Below are 17,527 nucleotides of genomic sequence, written 5' to 3'. Positions count from 1 at the left end.
TCAACAGGAGCCCGGTGATCATGTTCTCTATTAGCTTGCCGTTGTTCTCTCACCACTTTGCTCACTTCTCTGCCAAGATGATACAGACACACTCTAATACACAAACACACATGGCATCAGCAGCAGCCCCATACTCCTAACTTGGTGCAGAGCCCATGTCAGGCAGAGAGCTAAGCTGGCTTTGTATAGCGCGCACTGTGCAGCACAGCCACACGTCCATTACCATTATCAGCATCAGGACTGTCAACGCTATCACAGCAGCCAAAGACCTCTGCCAGGGTCCCGGATCGCCTATGACGATAGCTATCATGGACTTGTGAAGACAACGTCAAGGACAGAGCAGCACTGGGAAAGGTTGTTTGCTCAAGGTCATACAGAAGCAAAGGATGTGAATAGAGGAATAGCCATGCAGACAGAGCTAGTGATGCATAGGGTTTTTACACCATACACACAATTTGTAATCAGTACTGAAAAAAAAAATATATATATATATCGCCATTTGACGGAGATATGTTATCACAACCTTGCAGATTCATATCAGTGAGCTGAATCAGGAAATTTGCTGATTGGAGGTCCAGATCAGCCAGCATCAGAATTGTAAAGGTCATTACAATGACATTACCCTTTTCAGAGGAGGAAAGCCAGAAATGTCAAATCGCTCAGCGGCCACATCATCACGCAAATGGAGCAGAATGTTAGGCACTGGAAAATCTCAATGTTCAGACAGAAATAATGGAAGATACCTATCTGAGTGACAATTTAATAGGGAGAAGTCTGGGTCAGCTTTTTTGGCAGGCGTGAAGGGAGAAGATTTTGCATACCATTACCTCTGCCTTGATGTGATGAAAAAACACACGTATTATCAGTATATTATCAGTGTTTAAACACCATTTATATCCACTGCGCTTTAAAAATCTGCAGCACTTGAATTGAACAGATACTAGGATTCAATGCTCCTGCCAAGGCGAATTCATGGCGCTGCACAACATAAGTCACATTCCATGTTTTATTACTCCTACCACAACTGCAGTGCTAAACAGTTAAACCAGAGACGTTGTAATAACTACCCTAAGCTCAAACTGTTGGTCTCATGAGCAAGTTTACCTCCTGTTTGCTACAGCGACACAGCTGCGGTTGAGGGTTAATGCTGCTGTTGACGCGTCCTGGCCAAATATCATTTACTTGAGCTCCTGCTACCACCTGCAACCTGATCAAGACAGTGCTTGTCTAACTGTTAAATGACCAGCGGCATGAACTGGAAATGTAGTTCACGCAATGGAAAATCACACAACTGTGCATGTAAAACAAACAAAAAGAAAAACTTGATGAACAGAGAAAGTTTAACAGTCGACCAATAAACAATCATTCTCACAGATGTGAACTTCTCTGATTTGCTTAGAGCCTCACGCTCACAGGAATACATATACTTCAACAGTGCACCCTTCAAACTCCCATACCTCAGACTACATGACTCCCTATAATCATTAGAGATGTCTGCTTGAAAAACATGCCTGCCGGGAGAGCAGAGGAGCGGAGCGGAGCCTGAATCAGCCCAGGCATGCGTTAAAACAAAGTGGCCTCTCCGGCAGAGCGAACATAGCAACACACACACACACACACACACACACACACACACACACACACATACACGCACATAAAATGAATGCACACACAATGACCTCACACAGTCTCACAGACGCGACCGTACACAAATTAGAAGTCTCTAGAACACTTTCACAAGCTGACATACTGGCTACTGCATTGCTTATTACTGGAAACACACACGCACGCACACATGTTCCTCCTATGCAATCCACACAGCAGCAGGACTTACAGTGGCAAGCAGCTCCCATCCTCTGCATGAACGAAGCTGAGTATGTAGAGCACAGAGACCACACAGAATCCCCTCTCTCTCAGACATGGCCACTATGAGACCAGAATACTAAAACAGAAAGCACTGGCTGACTCAGAACAGAACAAGCCTGTATAATAACTTAAAGCTATACTGTGCTGCAAAATGAGGATGGAATCTTTAATGGTTTAGTTTTTAAAAAATGGCATAAATGTGCTCATCATTTGTTAGCAGGGTTTTAAGAAAGTTCATCCCTAATAGAAAAGCATATACATTTCAACAATTCTGTATTGAATATCTGCATACATTTGCATTTCAGCAGTTATCAGACCATCTTTATCACTTCACCTCTTCTGGCAGGACATGAGAATGCTGGAGCCTGGTCACATGACCAAACAGCCCCATAATGATCCAGTCCAGCTCCAAACACTTTGACCTTCCTTGTCATCACTCGCACCTGCCATATTAATGGCACACTATTATCGTAATTACAAGCACTAACCATGATTTAAAGGTTCATCCCCAGAGCTCAGTATTGACAGATGTCTGTCTGTGTGGAATGGAAACCAAAGCAGAGCACACACTATTAATAAAGAGCTGCTGGTGGTGGTGGCCAAGTTTAAGTAGGGGATTAGTGATCCAACAACATGACTGACCTCTCCAAAAAAAAATCCCATGCACCAAAAAGAGACAACTCACCCAAAATCATGCTGTGCGTTGCCTTTGGTGCTCCCTCACTGCTGCCCCCCCGTCTCTCCTCCTGCTTTTGCCAAGGGACAATGGCTCCAAAATCTCTTTTCAGAGTTCCTCTCCACTCTCCAGACTCAGAGAGGCAGCGCTAGATGTGAGGAGAGACTGCTGCTGCTGCTGCTGCTGCACATGCCGTCTCTTGCGCCTGCCCTCTCCAGGTGAAAAGCTGAGTGTGTGTGTGTGTGTGAGAGAGAGAGAGAGAGAGAGAGAGAGAGAGAGCGATAGGGAGCGTGTGTGTATGACAGAGAGGAGGAGGGGGTCCAGCGTTTCTGCAGTTGTGGCTCAGGTAAGCCTGAGGACAGTATGGAGGGGGTTAGTAGCAGAGGAGAGAGAGAGGACAGAGGAGAGAGGAGGGGGAGCCTAAAGTGTGACAGCCAATCACAGGGGGAGGCTACACAGCCAAGATCTTCTTCTTCTTCTTCTTCTTCTTCACAGCAGCAAGCTGCAGTGGTCTCCTCCAGTTAAAAAGCTGACAGGCAATTTCTTCTTAACTGTGTCATTTCAGCTTCAGAGGGAAGGTCTTCAGTGCTCTGTGAAGTCTGCTTTGGTCTCCTCTCTGTAAAACACACACTCCCCTTTCCACACTCTCCTCTCTCTGCTTCTTGTTTTTGGGGTTGGGTATAACCTAAAGGCACCTTACATGCCTCTGCTCTGATTGGTGGCAGTCTCGACCAATGGGAACAGCGGCAGACGCCTGTCATCATGCAGAGTGGAAGTCATGAAGGAGAGACAGAGCTTGACTGAAAATGCCGTCTCCCCCCAACTAGTGTTTCTCCCTCTCATTCTCCATATTCTGCTCACCCATCTCTTCCTTCTGACTGTCAGATCTCTTTATTGTGCCTCTTGTTTATTTCTCCCCTCTCCTCCCCCGCCTCCCTCCCTCTGTCCTTTGGCTCCATGTGTATGTGGACTTGTTAAAGGATTAACCTTTTATCTGTGTGGTTCTGTCCTTCTTCCTTCTTCTCTTAACCTGCCCAGGCAAGGTTACGCATTTTATCAACCTCTGTGTTTTCGTCAAAGGGATGGAATTTAGACTGGGAGTCGAGGGGTTGGGGGGGCTGGTGAGCGAAAAGGAGAGATGAAATAGAAAGCGACAGAGCGGAGGAAGCAGGAGAAGGAGGGGCAGAGATAAAACTAAATAGAAACTGACAGAGGGATGAAGAGATGTGGAGTGACAAGAAGAGAGACGGCTGACTGAGAGGACGGAATACGATGGAGACAAAGACAGACACGCGGAGTCGTCGGACACAGGAGAAGAGCTGTGGAGAATTAAACTGTGGGACCACAGCAATGCAGTCACTAATTGAAGAGGCGCTTCACAGCCAGCTTCTTCTGGTCCACTTCCTCCCCACACCAAGAAGCCACTCAAACAACGTCTGGTGTCGTGTCCGAGCACTACGCTCCGTCTCTGTTTCTCTCTTCCAGAATAACTACAGAGACTTTTGAAAATCACACACTCTTAGCAATAAGGGTTCCAAAATGGTTCTTCCTGTTCTTCCTGAAGGGCTGAGGTTCCACCCAGAACCATTTGCTTCGGAAGAACCCCTTTTCTTTGTAAGACTAAAGGTTCCATTAAGAATCTTTTCATTCAAAGAACCCCTTTTGGAAGTTCTTCAAGGACTGTTGAAATCTTTGAAGAACTCAAGGATTCGTCAAGGGTTCTTTATATACCATAATATAAAATGGTTCTCAGTAGTACCCCGTGGGTGGGTTCTAAATAAAACCACTGGAATATGAAAAGATTCACTAGTGTGTTCCAGATAATACCACTGGAATATAATAAGGTTCTCGGTAGAACCCTCTTGGTGGGTTCTAGATAAAAACCTTGAAATATAAAAAGATTCTCAGTAGAAAAAGCCTCTGGGATATAAAAGGGTTCTCTTTAGAACCTCTAAGCATGTTAAAGATAAAACCCTTGGAATATAAAAAAGTTCTGAGTAGAACACCTGGGGTGGGTTCAAAATAAAACTCTTGAAATATAAAAAGGTTCATAGTAGAACCTCCTGAATGTGTTCTATATAATACCTGTTGTATGTGAAAAGGATCATGGTAAAAAGGAAAACCTGTTCTCAGTACAACTCCCAGGTGGAGCCTACATAAAGCCCATAGAATATATAAAGGTTCTCAGTAGAACCCCTGGGTGGGTTCTTATTAGCATCCTCAGAAGATGGAAGGGTTCCAGTTATAACCCCCAGAGAGGATTCTGGGTGTAGCCATTAAGCCATAAATGGGTTCTCTGCAAATCTCTCATAGGAGGTTCTGGTGGAAACATTTCACAGATGTTCTTGATGTACCCCTTTATGTTTTGTTGCAGGCAGAACTCTGTAAGAGGTTCTACCAGGTGCCAAAAAGGCTTCAGACCAAAGAACTCTATGGTTCTAGTTAGCATCTTTATTTCTAAGAGTGCACAGCCACAGTGTTATTGAGAAGCTCAGCGCTTAAAAGAAGGCTTAACAAAGCTGTCAAAAAATTAATCCCCTTGGGCGGGCATGCTTGCAAACACACACAGATACAAACACGTGAGCCGACCGGGGGCGACAGAAAATGCTGCCTGATGTTCACAGTGCCTCCTCTTGTCCTGCTCTCTCTTTCTCTTTTCCTTTTCTATCTCGACACCCCACCACCCCCCACCCCCCACCCTTCTCACGCTCTCAGGCTGAGGCTGTGAGTCACAGGGTGTTGGAGTGAATACTAAGGAGGGTGGCTGACACCTCCAATACCTCTCCACACGGCACAGCAGCTCCACTACACACATTTAAGCCACTGTATGTAAACACTGGCAGACCGAGGGGACACAAACATCCACGCATTTTCTTACAGATTGTAAGTTTGGATAAAACCCACCGACTAAAAGCTGCTGGTATTATGGAACATATGGTAGCTCTTAACAAAGGAGCACAGAAATCCCACTTTCACAACTGTCACTAAGATTTAACACCTGCAGCAGCAATAAAAAATAATTCGTTATATACACACAGAATAATGAGCTTACAGATGTGGAACAAACATTTATAGTACAAAAGGACAAACTTCGATTAGAAAAGGAATTTGAGCCTGTGGGAACTTGGATAAAAAACACACACTGTGTCTGCAGGAAATGGACTGAGCACTGAGAATATTAGTTTTTGAAAAGGGGACACTTGCAGCTGGAACAATAGTTATCATCTATACAGCTCTGCGCGCAAGTCCGTCCATGAGCATCCGTGTGTGTGTGTGTTTGTGTGTCAGCAAAAGAGCTGAGATAGGGTTTCCTCATTAGTTGTGTTGGTATCAATAATTCAGAGCCGGCCCTTGTTGGCGTTCAATGGGCCGAGTGCTAATGTGCTGTCGGGCCAACGGGGCCCAGGGCCCAGCGCCACTTTAATGGATGTCATGATGAGAGGGTGAAATCGGAGCATGCAGATCCTGTATCATCCATAGGTAAGAAAAAGGGGGGGGGGGGGGACAGGGCAGAGGAGACAGGGATGGGGTGACGGCCACTGGAGGGAGGACAGATGGCGTTATGGGACAGGTATGTGAGTAGAGGGGTGAGGGAGAGACACAGGAAGAAGAGGGAGGAAAGAGAGGAGGAAACTGGGCTATTAGGTCCCTTAGGCTACAGATCAATCATTCTGAAGACGATGTGCTGACCTCCATCACCTTTGGGTAGGTGGTCATGATGGGACACATGTTACGTGGCCACAAGGGGACTTTTTCAAATGAATAATGAAATGACATTATTTCACGTGCCGTTCACTTGAGTTGCTAGAGGTACTTCACTCAAATGCCTCATCAGAAGCGGCGGAAGAAAATATGACAATACTTTATTTTATAGGTCCATAATTTCCAAATCATTTTCCAGAAAAAGCTCTAAGAACTGTACAATTTACTTTTGTAATAACTGCATGGAACAAAAAGGATTATCCTTGAAAGAACAAACCTTTCATTTATCATTATATGTGTATGTTGAACTGTATGTTGAACAGCGGGAAACTTTTAATGAAATCACTAGGATATTATTCAGACGGGCAAAATTAAGAGCTTTTAAGATGATTTAGTGGTGTCCGAAGTTTGTCTTTTACATTTTTTTTTAGAAAATGCTTTTGACAAGGGACAAATTAAACTTAGACTTCAAGGCAAACTCAGATATTTATTTCTCTTTACAGGACATGCCATGCTAAATAAACAGATGAACTGAAGTTATTTTATCTTGTAGCAAGGCGAAAGAGAAAGAGAGTCAAAATACATCCAGTGTAGGTGCGCTTAGTGCCTATCTACAGGATAAATACACAGTGGCCATGAGGTGAAAAATACAACACTAGACAAACCACAGTAACAAAATTAACTGACAATTTGAAACGGACAAAGTTTCACCCTGATCCAAGCTGCAGAAGAGCTCCAACTGTGAGTCTCATAACACTGTCTAAGTTAAAAATGAACGGGACTTTTACTTCTTCTGTTCTCCTTTACTTCCTGTTGTTGTGTTTTCTGTTTTGCTCTTGTGTTTTTGAAATGTTTTCTGAAAAATATTTTCATTTTTCTTTGTCTGTTTTGATGCTATGTTTTCAAAAATGTAGTGTCCTCTAGAACACTTTTTTTGTTTTTTTGTTTTTTTCTGGGGACCTACTATTTAAGAATGACAACTCATTGTGACACAACTCACAATAGGCCTAATCAATTAATCTTAAAGTGTGTTATTGAAAACATATACACATGTAAAATACTTCATAAATGATTAATAAATCCATGTACATGTATGTTGAATTGACAAGCCATCTTATTGTTTATTCCTCTTTCTTTCTTGTATCTTTAAATTTGCAGAATTTCTTTCATAGTCTATTGGAGAACCAAATAAAATCTGCAGCCCACCTGAGGGTCACAACCCAGTCTTTGGGAGCAACTGTTCTAGAAGGATGCCGTCTTTTATGTTTTGATGCTTTTTCTGTAAGATTATTTTGTGAAATACTGTTGAGTTTTCTGTTTTGTTGTCATTTTTTTTATGAAAAGTCTGTTGTTTTGGTTTTCTAGATTGTTGTTTGGTGAAATATTGTTGTGTTTTCTGTTTTGTTGTTGTGTTTTCTTTAATGGTCTTATGTCATGCACAGTATTGTTGTGTTTCCATCCTCAGGGTATAATATTTGTTTGAGGAAGATTCAACCAACCTGCACGACTTTCTCACTCTGCAGCATGAGCATGACGCCTGTCTGTGTGACTTGTTGTTGAGGAAACTGCATTGACTCTCACTCATATGTTAGAGGCTTATCCCAACCTTGACCTTAAGCACCATATGTCCAACTCCAACCTTTACCCAACCTTGACTTGAGCCTTATCTTAATCTACTGTATAACACTGAAAACAAAGCTTTTATAACCTTAAAATAAATGGTTAACCTTGTGAGGACCAGCTGTTGTCTGGAGATTGAAGGTCACATTCATTGATGTGATTAAATCTACAAATACAATATTCTTGACTTCCCCGCTGAGCCTGGATAGTGGTTGGTGGTTAACTGATGCTGCCCTCTACTGGTGAAAGCATGTTAGCACATGACTAATTCCCTGTAAACAGACCATGGGAATCTGTTAAAGTATTCCAGCTTTACTGACCCTGGTACTAGTCAAGAGTCTAGTCAACAGTTCCCTGAGCCGTTTCAACACACAGGGTTAAATAAGGGAACCAAACAGACACGAGGGACAGCTGCTACAGCGTTGATGGCCTGTCAAACTGAGTCAGAAATGCCTTACTCAAGCAGAAAACTATCTATACAAGAGTCTTGACAAAGCTGCTGAGGCCAGTGTCCTTACTGGAGCTGTTTTTATCTTCAGAATGGTGAATTAGGCGAAGTGCACAGAGCCTGAGTGAGCGCAGCAGGTCAAATGTGAGAGGAGTGACTGCTGACTGGGAAGGACTTATAAGGACTTAGCCGGCCGACGTGCAGCCTGTGAGAGATAGATCAAACTACTCGATTCATACAACACTGTGATCTGTCTTCCTCATTCTTTTCCTGCAGAGGGGAGAAAACACAGTAAATCTACACTCATTGAAATCTGCCAGGCAGACTGTAACTCACTCCCTTACAACGGCTCAAACACAGTGTCAAAATGCAACTTCTGTTGATCATAAATTCTGGTCATATTTCAAGAGTTCAGGCCTGCAGGCGGTGTGTGACTCTCCAGAAATGTTAGTTAGCCCCTTTTTCTTCTTCTAGTGTTTGCTTGCACGGTGTAATGAAAAGGATTTCTGTTGATACAGAGCCCACACCTAGGTCGTATATCATGCTTCGGGTGTCTCCTGGCACTGTGGTGGTGAATTTAGAGACTGACTATGAAGGTCAAAGGTGAGGAGGCCAGCCAAAGCACTAGGCATCTGCATACTTGCACTTCCCCTCGTAATATGGCAAAGCATCTGTTAAAGCCACCAGGCAATAAATCACAGTCACACTTTATTTTATAGTACACTAATAAGATGTAACAAGCTGTGAATTGTATCAAATTAGGCAAAAATTTGAAATAATATGTTCTATATTAGACAGAAAACAAACACAAGTGTACCCTAATTAGACATCATGCACTGCACGGTGCACTAATTTGATGTAACAAGCCGTATTTTGTATCAAATTAGATAAAAATTATAAATAATATGCTCTTTATTACTTTCAACAGAAGTGTACTATATGCTTAAGTATTATTTCTCAGTGTTTGACCCTAACTAGACTTTATTAGAGGGTAATTTTGAATGTATTTTAACAGAACTGAACTGTAAAATAAAGTGTGTTATTCTCCACTGTTAAACCTACATCACACTTTATTAGAGGGTCATTTGCAACACATCAACATACAACAGACCTCTAAACTTGAGTGTATTGTTTCCCACTGATTGCCCTTTATTAGACTTTCTTCGAGGGTAATTAGGGACTCTGTAAACTGAAGTATTGTTTCCTATTGTTAAAGGTGTATTAGGGACATTACAACAGACCTATACTATGAAATAAAGTGCATCATTTTACACAGTTCGACCCTCGTTAGGCTTTCTTAGAGACGTGTCAACAGACTTGTACTGTAAACTAAAGTAAAATCACATGTCTGCTACTTCCCCAATTACAAATATGCAAACCAAATTAAGGACAAAATTATGGAGATATGATAGAAATATTTTGTCTGTGGATGAATTATTGTAAGACTGTTGGCAGACAATGTGATTTGATCAAAGAAATAGGGTCTTGGCTCTTCTGACAATTTTATGGGATCAGCCAAAGAAGGTGCATCTCAGCAGTAGCAGATACGTGATTTCACTTAAGTTTACAGTTCGGGTATTTTGTATTGTGTCCCTGATTTCCCTCTAAGGAAGTCTGAAAAGGGAGTAAAAGTATAAAACAATACATTTTAGCTTACAGTGAAGTTCTGTTATAATGTGCCACTAATTACATCGACTAAACTGTAACACGTTATTACTAAAGAACATATTATTTGTAGTTTTTGTCTGGAAAGTACCGCTGTTTCATCTTATTACTCTAATTAGCGTACTGTTAGGTGTCTAATTAGGGTAGAACAAGTGTCTAAAAAGGAACATATTATTTGTAGTTCTGGGTTGTATGGTGGCTAATTAGGTCATTGTTGTGTTTGTTTGCTGTCTAACAAAGAACATATTCTAATTTTTGTCCAGTTTGATACAAAGTATGGCTTGTTATGTCTTGTTAGTGTACTGTAAAATAAAGTGCAGCCTATATCGCAGTTCATTGGACTATAAAATCTTAGGTAAGTTAAATGGAAAGCAATCATCTCTCTCTCCAAAAATCTCTCTCCATCTTTTCACACACTCAACCTAATGGCTTCATTAAGAGCATCCAGCACATAACAAGTAAGCCAGCCAAGTGTGAACGAAAAGGACCTCTGCATTCCCCTTGAACTGGCCTGAGCCTGCAAGTCTGACAGTTGAGCATATCAGTTTGCAACTGTGAGGGATAATCATCTCACTAAATTTAGACTATTGATCAGGTGTGGATATGTGCAGGAAATGTGGCCAGCTGTACTGTATGTTTCCTGTGTAGTCATCTTTCCCCGCAGGAAACACTTTAATAAATCAAGATACACATGTTTTGATTGTTACAAATGAAATGCGATTGTTGCCTCATATACTAAATGGTGCTATTTTAAGACTGTGGGTACAGCAGCTCTCACACTGATGTTCGTGTGAGAGAGGTAGAGAGTCAGCTAAAAAAAAAAACTTAAATTTTATCGGTTAGTTCAGAGAGCTTTGCACTTATCTAAATGCTACACAGATAGATGAATATTTCAACAGAAAACAGATGTTAAAGAAAAGACAATTCTGTGGCCGGTGTGAAAAAGAGAGAGCGGAGGAAAAAGCCCATTATGACATAAAAATAAATAAATAAATAAATAAAACTTTCCCCAAATTTACAGGGAGATTTATACATTTTTGTCATAAATAAAGACATGACACAAAAACTGAGGCTGATTGTTCCAGTAGTAAGAGAGATTAACTGCAGACAAGCCTGCACACACACGTGTGTGTACACACAGTGTAATGCATGATCTCCTCCAGGGTTACACCTGGTGGACATAGCTAATATATCATCTGTTATTTGAACCAGTGATAATCAGTTGTTTTTCAACCAAAACATTTGATGATTCCAGCTTCCCAAATGTAAGAATCTGCTGCTTTTCTTTATCTTTGAATATACAGTGTTGTAGAGAAAAACTGACACCAGCTCCTCCAAGAGATGTTTAAAATGTAGCACACAGTGATTCCCTCATTCACGCCTTTTGGCACAGTGAGAAAGTTAGAAAGACTAATATCGAATAGGATTGAAAGATGGAATTCAAGTACTTTTTAAATTGCATTTAATTACCAATGATTTGTCTTTTTCAAAATGTTGACAAAGTCAAATACCCAACTGGTTGGCAAATTCATTTTTTTCATCATTAGTTTATTAGAATCTCATATTGCAAGAGCGGAAAAATAAGCAGTGGCACTTCAAGAATGGAAAACATTAATGAAATGTTATTTGAATATGAAAGGACGATGTCAGAAGACAGCAACAAAGAGAAACAATTTCACAAGATGTGGAGCACAATTTACAAACGTCTAGATTTAGTTATTTGACATGTTGAAATGCTGATTGTATTTTATGCTGGGTATTATTCATTCTGTAAAAAACATTCTAAAAAAGTAAAATGAATATCTTTGGGTTTTTCGCTGTTGGTCAGACAAAACAACAAAACTGATTCCACCTTGTGTTCCAGGATACTGTGATCTGCATTTTTATTACTTTTTCACATTTTGTGAACTAAATGATTAATTCATTAACAAGAAAATAATGAACAGCTTAATAAATATTGAAAAGGAATTTTTGCAGCCCTATATTGTATGCATGATTTTGTTTATGTGACTTTATGTTTATGTCCATGTATCTACTTCAGCAACATGTTTATGGATCATGCCAGTGAAGCCTCACAGAGAGCAAAAGAAATGTAGAGACTGCAGGTTTTTGAGGATTCCTGGGTGTGTGTACACAGGTGGGTGTGCTTGTCCTGTGAATCCACGCCTGCCTACAGAGATGGAGAATGTCGATGTTGACTGTCACACTCTCACACGCCCATGACATTTTTACACCAGTGCCAGAGAACAGGACGTCTTTCTTTCCAACCACATTCAGATCATCTTGCCCACGACTGCTTGCAACTTCATGCTTGTTCAAACTTCACTACATTCAATTCTGTTATGCAGCACTTACTACACAAAATACTTTAGGCTGACACATTCCAATTCGTTATTACGCAGTGCAGTGTGTGTTTTAGGAGACAGCAATTTGGAGTAATTATCTTCTCCACAGATCATAGTCTATTTCTAAATCTCAGACATTCCTCAGCTGAGAGTGATGTGGCAGACGCAAAAAAAAATCTCCATGGATGTCGCGAGTGAAACACATCCATGGTGCAGAATTTAGTCTCCTTCACACACTTATCAGATATTACACATCTCATTGTTATCTCAGGGTTTAAAGCAAGAAAAAAATGTGGGCCTCAGTAGTCGTCCAGGAGGAAATGTGTACAATGCATTGAATCAAGTTTTGAAATCATTTAAAATTTAACTAAATATGCAAGATTTATTTATTCAAGTTAGATAAACTTAAAATATCTAGTATTTATTTTCAGACCACTTAACAACTTTAAACTTCTTTTGACTTGAAATAATGAGTTGAATGAATGTAAACATGATCAGCCTACTAGCAGACTTCCCAGCATGCATTGTTAGAGTTAAAATTCTCCTGAGACCCTTCTTTCTCATAGTCTGAAGAAAACATGTTTGATGAAACTTGACGTGTCTCTAATACATTTTAAAATAAGTCATGGTTGCTTGTTTTTACAATAATACTGCAAACTTGATGAAGGTAAGTTTTGTATTTAGTCCCTAAAAACATTTAAATTGAAATATTTCACTGGGAGCAGTTTCATATATTGTCTTTGTGCCACTGCTTGAAGAACAAGAGCAGCTGCAGCTGGAAGTTGCTGTAAGCTGTAAGGAAATCAAATTTGTTTGTAATGTTCATCCAGGTGACTGAAGAGTTGTTGGTTCAACTTAATATCCTGAGCTTATTGAATATGTTTTCTCAAGTACAACTGAACTTTTCTAATTCAATCAACTTAAAATTTTAAAGCTGCCTGGACACAAACTTCAAGGTAAAACAAAGTTTTCTTTTACTGAGAACTTTAAGTCATGTCTTTCATTTTGTTCTGACAATACACAGTACACAGTACACAGTACACAGTAATGTGAACAAGTCTCATACAAACATACAAATATACAGCATACAAGCCTGGACACACACACACACACACACACACACACACACACACACACACACAAAATGAGATCAGCTTCAACCCATATGTGCCGTGTTCAGTCTGGGTGTGAGGGCAGCAGAAGACAGGTGGAGCTGTCAAGACGTTTGTCAGCTCCAGAGGGACGTGCATATATTTGAGGCAAAAATGAAGACAGTCTGAAGATCAATCACTTCCACACACACCCACATGCACACACACACCTACACACACCCACACACACATTTGTCCAATTATTTATGGAATGTAATTTTTGTGCTGCATCATAGCATATGTAGAGCACTAAAACCTCACCCAATAATCAGCTGACTGTACTCACACACAGAGACAGTTATGCATCAGTTTAATGGAAGCAGACAGTTAGAGTAGCAGTAGATGCTAATAGGCTCCTTTCTTACCTGTGCTCCACATTGATTGCAACTCTGGTCCTCCTGCTGCTCTGACTGAGTGACTCTCCAAACCTGCACAGGCACACTGAGAAAAAAACTATTTCCTCTGTGAAATCCTTCCCAGCATGAAACCGGTCAGGTCTCTTCAGGTGGAAGAAAAATAACCGGAAAGATCCTCAACTGCAATATGAAAAAATTCCAAGAGCTGCAGACAACATAGCCTTATACACCCACGAGGAAGGCAATGCAAAGGACATGTGGAAATAGAGACCACAAACACATTGGCTCTGTCACCTCCCCTCCACCTCTCTACATCCTATCTCCTCCCAAACCCTCCCTCTCTGTCTCACTCTCAGCTCTGTGTGAAAACAAAGCTCGAGCAAGAGATTCCAGCAGCTAATCGTGGCAGACTTTAATAAGTGAGGGCAGTTGTGTCAGGAGAAGGAGAGAGCAGAGTTGGAGGCAGTAGCAGGGAGGATACAAGTGGAGGAAGAATCAAATGTCAGTGAAGGCATGAGGAGTAAAAGTGAGATACAGTACACAGAGGGAAGAGATATATCAACCTATAAATTTGTGGTACCACGCATGGAATGAACTCTAAGGCTGGAATGCAACAACATGGAATAATTAAATCATGGTGTAACTTGAAATTATGTTGCACCAACATTTTAAACTATCATACAATTAAAATAGTTTAAATTTAAACCACTGCACTGTAAAAAGAAAAAAAAATAGTGGAATGAACAAATATTTTCTTATTAACTCAAGGTAAATATATAAGTTTTGTTAAGTTAAGTTCTTGTATTTATTTTGAGAACTCTTCAGAACTTATAAACATGAGTTCTTCTGACTTGAAGTCTTTTGATTTGAAATAATGAGTTGAATGAATGTTGCTGTATAGAGTTCAATCAACTCACTAAATTAAGTTTCTTTTTTCAAATTGAGAAATTGTAAATTTGTAAAATTGTTGTTGTAATATTTAATCTAATATTCTAAGCTTATTGAACACATTTTTTCGTGTGCAACTGAATTAAATATCAAGCTTATTTGACTAGAAAAGTTCATCATTACAAAATTATTTCAGCTTGTGTTTTATTTTTTAAAACAAATCATTTATTTTCAGTGTATTTAATCCCCAGTTTAGTTTACTTTTAAAATGGCTGCTTTTTTTAGATGAATGGAAAAAATCAAGTCCTCCAAAGAAAGTTAAGGGACAGACTAAACACAGTTGAGTTTTATGATGTGCCATCATGAGTAGGCTAACAAACTTTTTAACTAGTTTCCAAACAATGTAATGGTTTGTTAAGGAATAACAGCAAAAAGGTTTGAACTTGGATTGACTAAACTGAGTCAAGTTAGTTGTTAATTGTGCAGCAGAGCTCTGATTAATTTTAAATCTGGATTTACTCATTTTAAACACTGTTTTGCTAAATTATTATTAATCTTTGTTGGTGTAACCCAGTCTCACAGTCAAAACAGCTTCAAAACTGTCTCTCATTACAGTAAGGACCACCCATTAGGAGAGGGAAAGTAAATAGCAGCATTTTAAACCTCTTTAAATAGCCTTTATTGCTGAAGCTCTTAACTGCACAACAATTTTCACTGGATCAACATACCACACAATCACTTTCAGCACAAAACTTGGAAATGAAGGAGTGCAAACTGATAAACCTTACACCTGTGGTGCAGCCATGTTGAACTAAAGTTGAGAAAAATAGCGAAAGATTTGGCCGCATGGAAAAACGCATAGTGACAACAGTCACATGCATGTGTGCAAATTCAGACATAGATGTTATTCTGCACTGTCTGCAGTCAGCAGCCACCCTCCATACAGAGAACTAGGAGCTGCAGGAACATGTCATCAGATGGACAGTAAAAGTCCAATTCACTCTGGACCCACTTCTCAATAAGCCCTAACACAACATCACCTTTGAAGACTGCCAACTATTAAAGTGTGATACACACACAGTATAAAAATCACACAGTCTCCGCCTCATGAACAGGCACGCTGCGGCTCAGTGCCTCCCCTGGCGCTCTGCTGGAAGATAAGGTTAGAAGGGGGAAAGGACAGCAGTTTACAGTTGTAAGCACATTTCAGCACCCAGAGGCCTGAGGGGTAGTGTTACAGCCAGGGACACACTGCACACCAAGAGTGTCCCTGTCTCTCACAGCAATAAACAGGCTAGTAAAGTTTACACCACAAACCATTAAGTTGGACCGCTGACTTTCTGGCTATTGTGTTTACCTTAAAATCTCTTAAAAATATATGTATGTAATTGTAGAATGTAATTCTAGACTGAAATGTCTGTTTTTATAGACATGCCTGGTCTTTTGAGGCTCTGTAGTCACATATTCATACTGTATATGTATACAAAACATGGGATCTGGCATTTTTTTTGTACTAGAAGCCATTTCTGAAAAATCAGGGGAAAACAAAGTAAAAGAAAATAAGAAGCCATCACAGACTTAAACTCAGCCTGTTTTGGACTCAGCCTGTTTATTGCACAAGACAGCAGAAGAGAAATGAGGAAGTATTCATTTCAACCAACAGCATCCTCCCATTTCTTTCAACTGCCACTAGAGGGAGTTAAGATCCTTCAGTTTCAAAGGTGTCATTTGGGGACTACACAGTTAATTTGACTTTAAGCAGTTTAGATTTAATCTTTTTACAAGTATAAGTACAATATAAGTTTATAAAATCAAGGCTCAGGGGATTTAGTCACGTGGTTTCACAGCTTTAGATTACAGTGCCTTGATTAAGGGATAGATTCAGCTTTTTTCAAGTCATGAAACAATAGAGACATGGCCATAAAAACTCATTTTCATCTGCACACCCTGGACAGTGGCCACCACTTATGTGCAGGTTATAGAAATAAAAGATCTGAAACCTTAACTTTTTAAAACAGACAAAAGTCACCAATGAGATTTCAGCGTAAGTGATAGGATAGAGGGAATAGGAAAAAAAGACTGTAGCTGTAATATATCCTCTTTATTTGTTTAACTCAGACTACTGAAGACTTATATTATCTTCAGCTGGTTTCATTCTCTTCATATGACCTGAGAAACGCAAATTGGGTGGCACTCTTGAGGTTGTGCTAAAAAGGGTAGCATGCAATAAAGAATAATGATTAGAATAAGAGTAAAAATAAACATAAAGGATAAACATTCAAAGATTAAGTGTAAATTGGCCCGCTGAGTGGAAGGGCTGTATAATTTCATTTTGTTGTTTCATAAGATAAGATCACCACGGCAAAGCACAATAATATATACATATGACCATATGATTTGTATAAAATACAACGGAAAAAAAAAGTTAAATAACATGTAAAATACTGTGCAAGCATAGTGAGATAAAGATTTGAATAAACATTTTAAAATGAGTAAGAAAATTATGAAAACCATAAAATCAGACTTTATACTGCATAGAACATATAGTGAGGAATCAGCAGGTTGTTTGTTGAGCAGTGTAATGGATGTTTGAAGAAAAGAAAGTCTCTGTATCTTCTACCTGAAGGTAATAGTTCATATTCAGAAGGCAGAAGGTGTGACGCCTCCATCACAATACGGTTTGCATGACTGACAACAGTTTTTTCATATACAATGTGGAGGGACAAGGGACTCTTTCCTTTGCTGCACTTTTCATTTGCTGTTTTTAACCATGTAATAATCATAATTATTTTATTTATAGAGAACTTTTC

At 39.9% G+C, this 17,527-nt stretch overlaps 1 protein-coding gene across 2 annotated transcripts in view; it reads right to left on the bottom strand.

Moving 5' to 3' along the window:
• Nucleotides 1-14,106, bottom strand: part of znf385a (zinc finger protein 385A) — a 117,920-nt gene extending 103,814 nt beyond the window's left edge. Inside the window, exon 1 of one of the 2 annotated variants that reach the window (XM_084720995.1) lies at nt 13,839-14,106. In XM_084720995.1, coding sequence (XP_084577121.1) covers nt 13,839-13,851 — 13 coding nt within the window. In that variant the 5' untranslated portion in view covers nt 13,852-14,106. Of the gene's footprint in view, nt 1-2,551; nt 3,188-13,838 lie in introns of those variants that run through there. The other variant, XM_084720996.1, reaches the window with a different exon arrangement.
• Nucleotides 14,107-17,527: the final 3,421 nt, after the last annotated feature.

This window comes from Lutjanus erythropterus, chromosome 6 (genome assembly GCF_056507025.1).
Source record: "Lutjanus erythropterus isolate fLutEry1 chromosome 6, fLutEry1.hap2, whole genome shotgun sequence".
Lineage (NCBI taxonomy): Eukaryota > Metazoa > Chordata > Actinopteri > Lutjaniformes > Lutjanidae > Lutjanus > Lutjanus erythropterus.
Note: the sequence above shows the minus strand (reverse complement) of the source record. Positions and strands in the feature narration are given on the sequence as shown.